The 13,663-nt window shown below is 28.1% G+C and overlaps 1 protein-coding gene across 1 annotated transcript; it reads right to left on the bottom strand.

Annotated features, from left to right (window-relative positions):
* Nucleotides 1-5,404: 5,404 nt before the first annotated feature.
* Nucleotides 5,405-12,514, bottom strand: LOC100166432 (solute carrier family 22 member 21-like). Its single transcript, XM_016803652.2, has 10 exons — nucleotides 12,375-12,514; nucleotides 9,940-10,189; nucleotides 9,763-9,869; nucleotides 9,465-9,619; nucleotides 8,531-8,699; nucleotides 8,287-8,431; nucleotides 8,057-8,151; nucleotides 7,709-7,923; nucleotides 5,676-5,857; nucleotides 5,405-5,545 (listed from the first exon to the last, which is right to left on the bottom strand). The coding sequence occupies exons 1-10, from the start codon at nucleotides 12,512-12,514 to the stop codon at nucleotides 5,405-5,407; spliced, it is 1,599 nt and encodes a 532-aa protein (XP_016659141.2).
* Nucleotides 12,515-13,663: the final 1,149 nt, after the last annotated feature.

Genomic DNA, 13,663 nt, shown 5'->3' with positions numbered 1-13,663 from the left:
TATTAATATTAAAGCCAATAGCAACCATTTATATAAACAACAATTTCCATCGTAAATCTCAAAATCCATGTTTGAGAACGTCTGCGGATCTCCTATAGTCTTATTTACACTTTTTCGTGACAAAATGTAACCTATCTTCTTAATTCTTTCCCAAGGTTTAATCTATCCTGTACCAAATTTCATCGCAATCGGATGCACAGTTTAAGAATGCATAAAGCCAGACACAATTTTGCATTTTCTTAATTTGTTGTTAATCAAAAATTAATAGCCATAGACATGTGAAATCTCGAAAATGTGCATATTATTTTGAATTAGAAATTCCTAAAAATTTTTCTTTTTAAATCCAAGATTTTAAATGTAATACAATAGATTACTTATAACTTAAAAGGTTATTTATCTTTATCATAAAAAAAAAAATGTTTATAAGAAAGTCAAAGTAAATATTTATGAGCGTTTAATGTTCAAATTTTTACAACATTAGACATTCACTCGATCTCTGAAGTTTATTTATAGGGTTGCCATTGGTTACATATTATATTACTAGGTATGTAATAGAATTATCTCAAATATAGTATATTATACTTTTTTTACAATTATTTTTAATATTTAAAAAAATAAAAAATCTTAGCATAGGCAACGCCGAGCGGAATAGCTAGAAAAGTAGCTCATACATGAATTTTTTTTCAGTTCACGAAAAAATGAAATTTTTTATGGTGGGGTTGCTATTATTTGGTCACATATTATACATATTATATTACTATTATACAATTAGTTGATAATATAATATAGTACAGGGATGGCAAATAGGATTTGGTCAACATGTCAATTAATGACACAATTAAAAAAAATTTGCAGTCACGCCACTAATTAATTTTGTTAACACAGAGAATTTTTACAAAATATAAATGAAATATAAAAATAATAATCTAGAAAAAAATCAACTTATATTAATTGTTAGAAAAATTGTATTTTATATTACTTGAAAGATTTTTATGTCTGGTACTCTGGTGAATATGCTGCAGTTTCTTGCAAGGTATATAAATATATATAGGCACATGAAAGTCGTTTGGGTGCCATCGAATACATTTCTCCGGTGCCACTCATTTGCCATCCCTGATATAGTATAGGTATACATTTTTACAAATATATTTATATAAAAAAAAACAAACCTTTAAGACGGGTAACGGTGTGTGGGGCAATAGATAATAAATAAATAAATAAATAGATATACAATACTCACAAATAACAATAATAATATTGTACCTAGTGCAGACTGGACAACTAGTGTATGTAAGTAATATTTGCGAAACTGCGAATCGATGTGAATGCACGTGGTTGTGCTGAACGGACAAGGGCGTTATAGTGGTTATAGTGGTGGTCAGCTTCCTTCACTAGCTGAGGTGACGCTGCGTGACGCTCTTTAGTGTGGTGGGGCCGCATGGCACCCCATGGAAGGAACAAATATAGGATAGGTGGTGTGGGGGAGGGTGAAGATTTACCTAAATCTAACCTTATTTCCGCTAAAGGTTATGTTCCGGTTTCCGATGAAAAAAAAATAATACCTGTATCACAATATGTTTTTTTTGAGAACCCCTACATAAGTCCATCGAATTGAATAATGATTTCGATCTACGCTTATCATAATATCACCTCACCTATAGTAAATCTCTATATACAATATCAATATAGTGAGCTAGTTTAGCGTTGAAATAATACATTAAATTAAAAGAATAGTACACAAAAAACGTTTTACTAACTATACGAAAAGAAGACTTTTTTATTCGTAGCACCTACACCGTGTAATGCCATTTTGAAATGTAGGTACGCCTATATAACACATGGATACCTGTCTACATTTAACATGTATGCCCGATGCCCGTTTACTCATTATCACTTCAATATTTATAGACAGACTAAACAAGTTCAACCAACACGGTTAAATAATTAATTAAAAAAACAATAGTCGTAAATTTTAACTAATATTATCGCCACGTTTGGTTTTAGTGGTGGAGGGAGTTAGGAAATTAAGTAGGTATACACCATACACTATACGTAAACTGTAAACATAATTCATAAATAAAATTGACTAAAACTGCAGATAGATAGGTTGGTAATATTAAATAAAATATTTTTAAATAGTATTTCATATCATTGGAGAATGGAAAAAGAATCAGATGTCTTAAAAGGACGTAACACCGGTATTTGTTGTCCCGTCTTACCAGTGCGTAGCATAGTAAATGTAGGCTCAGCAGAACACTTGTAGCTTTGTAATTCGTTAGTTTAAACATTAGAGTGAATTGACCTATTATGAAACCTGATGGTAAGAATATTATCCGTATTTGTACGTTGGTTTTTTACGATAATTCAGTTTTTAAGCGGGCTATGAGCATTTTTAATTTACAGTATATTATATACGCATAAAAAACCAGGGCTTGCAAACGTTATAATAACGTTATGATTATAACGCTATATTTGACAAAAAACGATTGAAATTTGTAAACGTAATTGCCTATAACGGAAAGCGATAATCAAAAAAAATTAAATACCGTAAAACAAAACATAACGATTAACAAAATATGTTATATTATGTCATTAAACAAAACATAACGTAAAACGTAATTTATAGAATATCATTAAACGAAAAATAACGCATAACGTAATTTTTTTTTTTTATTGATCTTTAAGCCCGGCGACTATGGCCATTAGCTGATTGTGGGGTTTTATGATTGTAGGTAGTAGGGTTTGTAATGGTAGGGTTTTTACACGTGTGTGATGAGTTTGGCAGAATTTTTGATTGGGCACACCGTAACTTGTCCGAAGAAAAATTCCGCTCGTGGCCAAGGAATCGAGCCGACGCCTTAGTCCTCTCGGCCACTCCGTCCCCTACAAACGTAGGTAATTTATAGAATATCACGAACGAAAAATAACGCACAACGAAATATTTTAAAATCTATTTTTTTTCTATTTTTTTAGGTATTGGTTTCATAGAAACATTTATTTCATTCAATCAATCCAAGAATTGATTTTTTTATATTCCATATCCGAAACATAACCTACCCGCATTAGTTTATTTTTAAATTTATTAGGTATTAACACTATTTTAAATAGCGATAAACGCAAAAGTTGAATAACATTTTAATTCTTAATAACGATAAACGCAAAAATTGTGTAACGTTTTAATTTTAAATAACATTATGTTATTATGTTATTAACATACATAAAACAGAATTTTTTTTCTACAAATGCAGCCCTGAAAAAACAACATAAAAACACAGATAATTTCTTACCATCAATTTTCGTAATAGGTCAATTCATTCTAATTGTTAAACTAACGAAGCTACGTATTCTGCTGAGCGTAAATTTGCCATGTTACGCACTTGTAAGACGTAGACAACAAATACTAGTCTAACGTCCTCTTAAGTTTATTTCCTAGTATTCCGTTCACCGGTTCAAAAAGACAGTAATTGCGCATTTGATTTTGCTTGTAGGAAGAAACATAATACAGAATAGAGGTGTGAGTCTTAACGAGAAAGTTGATGTATTTAAGGAGATAAAATATATTTCAAATTACATAATCAAATTAAGTACCAATAATCAATTGTGCTTGCAAACATTGTCATATCGAGTAATTTGTTTTGATCTATTGTGTACCTACTCAATAGTCAATTGGAGTTTTAATTCTTGTCTACATTTACTAATATTATTTACATCTTTAACCGAATGGGTACCTAGATAAAGATATAATAGAGAAAAGTAAAAAAAGAAAAAGAATAAAAGTTCAGCGTTATTATTATATGACAGCGTTTCTATATTTTTATTACATCCCTATTATTAGGATTATGTTTACTCGATCTAGTGTTATTTGATCAGAATCTTCTGAGCTTTTAAATTATATGCGTGTTTGATCCGTATAGGTAAGATACTAGATAAGATATTAGATTTTTAATGGTGTTATTTTGGGCAACGTGCAGGAATAGGTACCAATAATAAGTGGTACCTACAGTGCCAGATGCAGTGGCGTATTTACGGGTGAGATCCCCCCTCCCCATAAATACTTATCTAAACATCTAATATACCTATATATTAATATATTCTGTAGCGGAGCCTCCCACTTAAATGTGTTTGAATAATTAGTTGTACCCCTCCATGAAATTTCCAGACAAAGATTTTTTTATTCACTGTACGGAATAAAATGTGATTTAAACCATTTTTGGTAAATCAAATGAATGCCTACCTATTATAATATTCTAACCAGTAATTTGCGTCAAACTATAAGCCACCTGAACAATCCTTTCCCTATCTGTATAACTAATGAAACCCTATGTATTGTTGTGTGTGGCACAGGTAGTGGTACAAATGGTGAAGAGTTTTTCATTACCTCATTTAATATACATTTTAAAATTGATGATTGTTTATTTAATAAAAAAAACAATTTAAAATGTATATTTTGTACCTACGAGTCGTGTGTTGCGAGAAGGTGTTCACAGCTCAGAACTCAATGTCTATGGTATAGTCCCCACCACCTCCTCCAAACATTCCTTTTTCAGTACGGCCTTGTCTACTACTTCTACTATTATAAAACAAGAGGTTTTAAAATATTTTTTTTTGACGTGTTGTTTATTAAAAAAGATTATATAATTTCATAATTATTCTAGTCGCATACCTAATTATTAGGTCTTCAACGCATAGATCCTAACTACAAGACTACAAATTATAATGTTATTTTATTTTTAAAGTGTTATTTCGGTACTTCGTTACTTACTTATAAACTCATTCTGAAACAAGCGCATACCCTGCATACCGCCTGCGAACGCCTAAAGTTACAATTATTTCTGTCATTAATAAAATAAGAACATTTTAAAATAAGTGTTATACACTATACTGTTTATTAGTTTTACATCAAAAATTATCGACACATACAAATTTGTAAACAATGATTTTTTTTAATGAAAAAATTATATATTATTACAGAACTTCAACTCAAATAATTATAAAATAATTGTAGGGGCGTTAATTGTTAATAAATACATTTTTCTTATACATATACCTATAATTCGTATACATTCAAAATAATCAATAATTTGTTGTAAAATGTGTATATTATATTATGTTTATCGCGTATAAAATCCATAGTTAGTGAAGTCTGTACACAAGAATTATGGAGACATACAATAAACTTGTTTTCGTCTCATTAAGCTTATAAAATACTATTGCTTATCATTAGATGATTAAAAAAAATAATTAATAGGTTATGAAAAATATTGTATCATTATTAAAAATAAAACTAATCTAAAAATGTCATATGGCACGACTGGTTTCTCGTGGTACCTATATTATTGTTGAATTTATGAGCAATTTAAAATATTTAATAATATTATTATATGAATTATTAATTAATGTAGACTTATCCAACCAATTCAACGTCTCTTACTGTGTTGGGCAATTTTTTATCTTTTGTTTCTGGGAAAAAAAAAACTGTTGCCCCAGCTAAAGTTGATAAGATTCCAAACAATAAAATCGGCACGTATTGTCCAACGTAGGCGCCCTGTGAAACAATATTTAAATAATTATTGTATGTTTCTGACGTTAGGTATATATAATAATAAATATAATATAATTTATGGGCGTTTTTCATTTCACTAAATTTAGGTATCGAAAAATTGTCATGTACACACCAACAATGTCATTTGCGGAGATATTAAGAGACCCAATCGACCAATCATGGAAACTACGCTGATCAGAGACATACGTGCTTCGGTGGGGAACATTTCTGCGGTGAACATGTACATGTTGTTAAATGCAATGGTGATTGCATACTTGCTGCTCAAGAACATAAATAGTTGCATCCATATATAATCTGTAAAATTATAATACGTAGGTCATAGGTACATTTTATTTCAAAGACCACATAAACAAAATATCACAATTTTGTGTACCTATTATTTATATAATATATACGAAATTGTACATATCGCAATGTGTACAGTGATCTTTGTACACATATCGATATCAATATGTAGGTATCTCTTGAGGGGGGGGGGGGGGGTCAAACTCCTCGCTCATGGACACTTTACAAATATAATATCTATATTTATGTACAGTGGATTCCGCCTAATGCGGGCACAACAATTTTTTCGTTTTAACGTACCTACCTATGTAGTTAATCGTGCTGGAAATGATGGGGAAGTCTAAATTTGGCGGTCAAACTTATTTTAAAGTTATAGCTAATTGAAATTTATGGTATTTTCATATAGGTACACCCGGCGTGGTCTCTCGAGCGCTGCGCTCGCCCGGACAATTAACATTGAAAACATCCATCTAGGTATTTGTTTTGTAAATCAACCTTGGGTGGGTCTCGGAATTAAATAACAATCATTAAAAACAAATATATTATACGTGGCGTGGTCACTCATGCGCTGCGCTCACTCAGACAATTAAAATTAAAAACATCCCTCGACTTTTTCTATAAAACCCCCATTGGTTTCCCTAGTTTAAAATGTATTATAAGTACGGTAAACTATAAGCGTTATGAGTAAAACACCAAAAATCGTGAGCTTCGTAAGACTATATACCATACAAATTAATGATTTCCGGCAATTAACTTTTCACAATCGTTCTTTACTACATAATATGTAGTTAAAAAATAAATTAATATTATTAATTTGAAAGTGTTCGATATATTGATACATTTGAACTATAAATACAATAAAAAAAAACATGCCTATTGATTTCTAATATTACTCAACTGCTATTATAACAACGCATAAGGAACCTTGTATTACATTTTCATGCTTTTAGACCCGATGAATAAAATTGTATTGACATTTATAGAAAAAAACAATAAAAAACTAAATTTGAAATGTCTATAAATAACTCAAAACATTTGGAAATTATTATCATGTACAGAAAATTATAAAATAAATATTTGATAAAAATTTCAAGTACCTACGGTTATTAGTTGTTGAATAACGACAAAATAAGAAAATCATCAGTGCATGAGAATTTGTTAATTTATGGATGAATATCCAATGTCTAACTAAGGTAGCATGTCTATTGTCTATGTTATATATTTAAAATAAAAAAAAAAAATATTTATCTTTTAAACTAACTTAATTTGTTTATAAAATAAAAAGAAATTTATTTAAGTATTCTATTCCTAGAGAATTGTACACTAATATTATTTTAATTTAACTCATTAACTAAATTTAACGTTGGGCAATTTTTAATTTATTTTACCAATATAAAAATTAATTATTTTAAAATGATGGATATGGTTGTAAGCAATAATTTTATGTTTATAAGCTAAGTAGGTAACTACTTAGTTTTATTTAAAATTAACTAAGTTTTTAATTGGAATTTTATTATACCTAAAACCAACATTATTTTAATAAAGTTACTTAATTTTAAAACATAATTTAAAATTAACTTGTTTATAAATAAACAAACAGAATGTATTGTAAAATTAAAAATTAAACACCTGTAAAAAATAAACTTAGGTACATAAATAAAATTAATTATTTGCATGTTATATGTTGTAAATAATGTAATTTAGAATATTGTCTTGAATTTATTTTTATACATTTTAGATAAGATGATATATTTTTTACTTGATGCTTTGGCCTATATGTATCACATATTTAAATATTATAGATAACAGGCATACAATTATTGAAGTGAGAAAACTATTCAAAATTAAGTGTTAGCTTACCTGTAGGTATTAAGTTGACCATAATACATCCTGCGCCACTGAGGAAGAATGAAAACGCTTGGGTATATCGTCTGGAAAAGTGTTCCATGACGTACCACGATGTTAAAAATGCTGGTACCTCTACAATGTTTACAAGCATAAAGTTCAAGTATTTGTTACCGGACATCTCCACTGAAGTTAACGAGAGGCCATAATAAACAAATGTTATCGTGATCCTGTAGTCATAAAAATATAATATTAAGATATGTATTCACATCAAAACGAGAAGGTGATAAGCATTAAATAATTTATAATTTAATTTGATATATTATGAATCTAATTAGTAATTAGTAATATTACTGTACTAACCAGGAAAATGTACAGTTGACTACAAGTAGCAAAATTTCTTTTGAACCAAAAATTGTTCTCATTAGTTTACAACCAGACATTTGTTTTTTTTTGAACTTAAATGACATAGGAAAAATATTATATTAATTAATTTATATTATACAATCAAGTATTATAATATTTTAACTGACTTATAATTCTTAAATTATGTATATTATAAAATATTATAATATTATATTAATTATTATTACCGTGAGTTTTGCGTCGGCGATCAATGCTTCATTAACGCAAGGCGGTAGTGTATTGCCATTGGATTCAGCAATTTTGGATAGGACTTTTGCCATTTCTTCAATTCGGTTTTTGGTTTGAAGCCATCTTATGGACTCTGGCACATACCTATATTACAATAGTATCCAGACAAGTGCGTTTAAATGTTATATATTATGAACAATAGACTTATGTTTGTGTACAATTGTAGTAATAATTAATAATTACCAAATATATCCTAATATGAGTAGTCCGGGTAAGTTGACTACCCTAAGCATTATCCGCCAATCAAGAATCATGTAAGCTGCAAAACCCATTAAGACTGCACCGATGGGATAGAAACAGCCCATCAGAGTACTGACGGCAACTCTAGATTTTGGACTGACTATTTCTATACCTGAAATATATATTTTGTTATCATAGTAATGACTTCAAATTTAAAATATGATGATTTTGAAAGAACCAACGAATCTAAAACGTATTTTCAAATTTAACAAACTCAAACCAAATCAAATTATTTAAGCCCCAGACAAACTTAAGAAAAACTCTAATAAACACTTAAAAAATAATAATGATGACGAAAAATATGAAAAAATATATTATATTCTTCTTCATAGTAATTTTATTTTATTTTTTATCGTTCTTCATTTAATGAATTTCAAATTTTTTTCTATTTGTTTGACTTTTAAATCATAATATTTTGGGTAAATAGCAGTCTATGTATTTTAATTGATGGTAAGTAAACCAATTTAATTATTCACAACACTAATTATATTTTATAATTGAAATACAATAATTTTGAACTCGATGTGATGGGTCAAAGCCACAGTAGGTACTAATCATAAAATATATACAATAAAATCAGGATAAATAAAATAACAATTTGGAGATATGCTTTTAAAAATACACATTGATCCATTAATCAGTGTAGTAAGTCCAACAGACAAATTTTGTCAAATTATATACTTGTAATTTGGATCAACCTGTGTGAGTCCCATAAGAAAATTAGTCAATTAATCATGAGTCCAATTAGCGGCAACTACTGTAATATATATTTTATAGCATACAGTTTTTGAAAGTTTGACAAAATTCAAATTTAGTGATTAAAAATATAAAATTATTTCGTAACATATTTCGTGATTATGAGGGTTTGATTTCTTACCTAATACGAAGGTGGCTGCATACACTCCACAAGAAGCCATGGATTCAAAAAATTCAAAAAATAGGAATGAATAATAATTGGTAGTGAAGGATTTGAGCGTGCCGAGTATGGCCGATGCAGCTGATCCCATTATTGCCATATACTTGCGTCCAAACCTTCATGTTAATAAAAAATAAAAGTACCTATGTTATTAATTAATATCATGGAACAAACTAAATGGAAATAATAACAAGGCTTTTGGTTTTATAGGTGGCTAATAAATTGAAATAATAAATATACTGAATAAAGATACACTCACGTGTCCGAAATACATCCCGATAAAGGAATGCCAATGATCTGACCAATGCTGTTGATGGTCCCCACCATGGTCAGCTTCCATTTGTTTTCCTCGCACATGATACCAAACTATGTGTACAAAACAGTTATTGTCAGAGGCATATAACAAACAAATGTATAATTAATACAGCTGACTTACATCGTTCACTATCGTCCTATCCGTTTCACCAAACACCCATTTGTTGCATTTTTTTTTAGAACTAACATTGAATGATTCTTGATTACACATGCTATTGGCAGAAATGATGGTGCCGTTTGTAGTTTGCGATACATAGCGGTACATGAGACATTTGTAAGGCTCATTGGTAATTTTGTTATAAGGTATCGTCTGGTTTAACCATTCCGGATTATACAGTGGATTTTCGGTGTCGCATTGCGGGATTTCGCACCTAAAAAAATGTTTAAAAGGATAGTTGAAATAGTACCTACGTTTATCCGTACATACATAAAATGTATGTGAAAAAGATCCAATAAGAATTTAAAATAGTGTTCCTTTCATTATCTTAAAAAAAAAGTCGATATAGGAATTTGGAGAGACATTATGTGTCCCTAGTATTATATATTTTTGTTGTTACGCACTTAAATTTTAAAGGACAAATAATAAATCATTGTATTTGAAAAACGATTGTCAGATTGGAAATCGATTGAAAACCTGCTATTGTTGGACACCACGAGAACTTAAACATTATTCATGTAATTGAATAATTTGCAAAAAATCAAAAATTAGCCCTTATTAATACTGCTGACAAAACTATTCATGCATCTCTGATTAATACAATAGGTACAGATGTTTGGAACTTTAACCTGTCCAAAAAATGTAGGAAAAGTTACATGCACCTAGTTTTCTCGATGTACATAATTAGTTGTTGTCAAGCTTTAATTCAGAAACTAAATAACAAACACTTAAATAATTCAAATATTAATTTTAATCATTGTTGGTATTTTATATTATTATCCACCATCAGATGTCCTGACTTTGGGTGACGTACCCATATTTTGTAATCAAAGCCATATATTATATAATCAATAATGTATGTGCCATTAATATGTGTTCATGATAGGTTCACTGGTATCATTATTTTAATATCAGTTGTATATTTTGCTGTCTTAAATGTTTTAATGAAACACAAGCAGCATTAATTTTGTTCAATAATGTATTATTCCTATGTTTTAATTTGAAATAATTCATTGTAGAAAATGAACTTTTCATATTATGTATTTCGACACAAATATAAAGTTTATTTGGATTGGCCAATGGAAAACTGTTTTTTAAAGTAAATTAATATGTTATTTCTGGAAGCAGTGAGTTTTTAACTTTTATAATTGATGATAATTATGATGATTTTTTAGAAATAATCATAATTTTGTTTACTATTTTTTTTCTTTAAACGCTAAATTAATCAATAAAATAAAAATATTTTTGTGTGTTGTGAAATTTTGGCCAACTTTTGGCAGAGGTAAACCTATAAAAGCAATTTATTATTTTATTATAACAAAGTGATTTGAATGAATGTACTAGAAATTCAATGCCCCCAATAACAAAATATGTTATAAAAATTCAAATAATGCTAGCTAACAACCACATTAATACATTATATAGAATAATACATTTTGATGTTAAAAATCTATTTTATCAAGTAGTATTTTACTTTTAGATTAATTTACATTTTATTTTGTTTGGTTTTTTAAAATTGTGGTAAATCATCTAAGCAATTCTACTTTGATACTTGACAATGAGATGTTTTATCGCATATTATAGACTATACCTTGTATAGATAAAATAGTTTAATGTTATTTTAATGTTATTTTAATTTGACTTAAATGTTCCATATTATATTTGTGTCTATTGGAATTTATACAAAGTTAACATTAAGTATGTATGATCATTAAGAACCAAAAAAATAATTACTGAATATAGGTTTTTAGAAATGTCAAATTATCACAACATTTGATTTTTTTATGAATAATCAAATTGAGTTTTGAATCATCAATTATTATTCACTGATTAAATTCTGCATTTGTATACAATTTAACTTTAATTATACAATTTTTTAATAAATCATATTTTTTTAGAATTTAGACTTTTTCAATTTTCACAACTCTAAAAGAGAATTTTCATATAAACCTACAGCACGTATAGAATTGATCAATTTATTCTTGTATATATAATTATAATATTATGAACTACTTAAAGTAAATAAATAAAAAATTCTTTAGAAAACTAACCAACTTACTCGATAAATCTTTTATAATTAAAAAAAAATATTACGTATATTGTAAAATATAAAATATTACGTATATTTATCAAATAGTACTTAGTTAAATTACTATTTCATAATGTATTTATAAAATAATATACCAATAATATATAGGTAATATAATTCAAAATCAATCATAATATTATATTAAAATTATACACTAATATTATAATATACCTTATATGTGTATACGTGATTATACACACTACCTATTCATGTTTTAATTTAAAGGTAATTCGTAATTACTGTGTTAAGCTTGTAGTCAAATTGACTAATATAATAATTATATACAATTAGGAGATGCCTTTAAGTTTACCTGTATTTAAGGTCACCGGCTGTAATGGCGTAACTAAGTGGTGATATGTTTGAGTACATGAGTACTAGGCCCATTAGAGCACATACGGTCACTTGATATGAGCCCAATCCATTGTTGCTCAGGATCTCATCTAAATCCATTGTTTATACGAAATTAACTTTTTGATATGTACTAAAAAAAAAAATAAAAAGCAACGTCAAGATCATTAAAATTATACAATGACAATATTATGATGCATAGTGATGGTTTTATGGTAGTACATGATTAGTGTGGGTTCAGTATCCTCAAATAATGCCACAGTGTTAAAACATACATATTACATACATAAGAATGTATAAAATAAAATCATACAACAGAATAAATAATTATTTAATCTTTTATAATATGATTATACATTTTATTTTAATACCAGGTAGTGGGATCGTTTATCTACTAAATGTTATTAGATAATAACTTTTTAGCCATAAACTATCCGATTATTTTTATATTTTTTTCTTATACGTACAATTAAAAAAAAAAAATGAAATAGAGCCACATCTAAAAAATACAAATTGGGCCTTTGAGGCAATTGTCACCCAGTCATTTAGGCCATGGTAACAATGTCGAGATAGGAGTTATAAAATTGTAATTAATAATTATATTAATTTGTTAAGATGTTGTTTTTTTACATACACATGTGCTATTCGTTTTAGGATTATTCTTACAATGTCAGGTTAAGTGTTCGTTAACGCTAACGAACTGTTATATGTTTCTTACTGAATGAAATCCAACCATTAATATTCACTTAACCTAACAGAGAATTATTGTTTTATGGGGGTTAGTAAGAACTGATGTTGGTTAAAAATTAGACTTATCGCCGGTTAGCGTAAACGGACACTTAATTGGGTATTGTCAGATCCATCCTTAATAAGTAATGTTTAATATACCAAATTTTATGTTTAGAATAATCATTTTGCTCTATTATTTTTAATATCAAAGTGTTGACCTATTATAAAATTAAAATGTAAGAACATTACCTACCAAGGCTTTTTTTCACTAACGTAAGTAAGTAAACTATAACAGTATGAGAGAAATGGCAGAAATGGAAACAGATATGAAGAAAAATTTTTTGCATGAAATAGGAATAAAATATAAATGTAAGTGAGCTAATATCTGATGAAATGTCAACAGATAATGAAGATAAACCTGAAAGAACATTAACAGAAAAACTGAAAACAATTTAAGAAACAAAAATCATTCATAGTCAATTTACACTCAACTCTGCAATGATTAAAAAGCCAAATAAAATA

The sequence above is a fragment of the Acyrthosiphon pisum genome, chromosome X (genome assembly GCF_005508785.2).
Source record: "Acyrthosiphon pisum isolate AL4f chromosome X, pea_aphid_22Mar2018_4r6ur, whole genome shotgun sequence".
Classification (NCBI taxonomy): Eukaryota; Metazoa; Arthropoda; class Insecta; order Hemiptera; family Aphididae; genus Acyrthosiphon; species Acyrthosiphon pisum.
This window is presented reverse-complemented; position numbering and strand designations above follow the sequence as displayed.

What these genes read in the sequence shown, in the direction of transcription:
- LOC100166432 (XM_016803652.2), bottom strand. Translation starts at nt 12,514, where the DNA reads ATGGATTTAGATGAGATCCTGAGCAACAATGGATTGGGCTCATATCAA. An exon ending in ATAGGACGATAGTGAACGAT is followed by an intron (nt 9,870 to 9,939) that starts GTAAGTCAGCTG and finishes TTGTACACATAG; the next exon opens with TTTGGTATCATGTGCGAGGA. An exon ending in GTCAACTGTACATTTTCCTG is followed by an intron (nt 7,924 to 8,056) that starts GTTAGTACAGTA and finishes TTATGACTACAG; the next exon opens with GATCACGATAACATTTGTTT.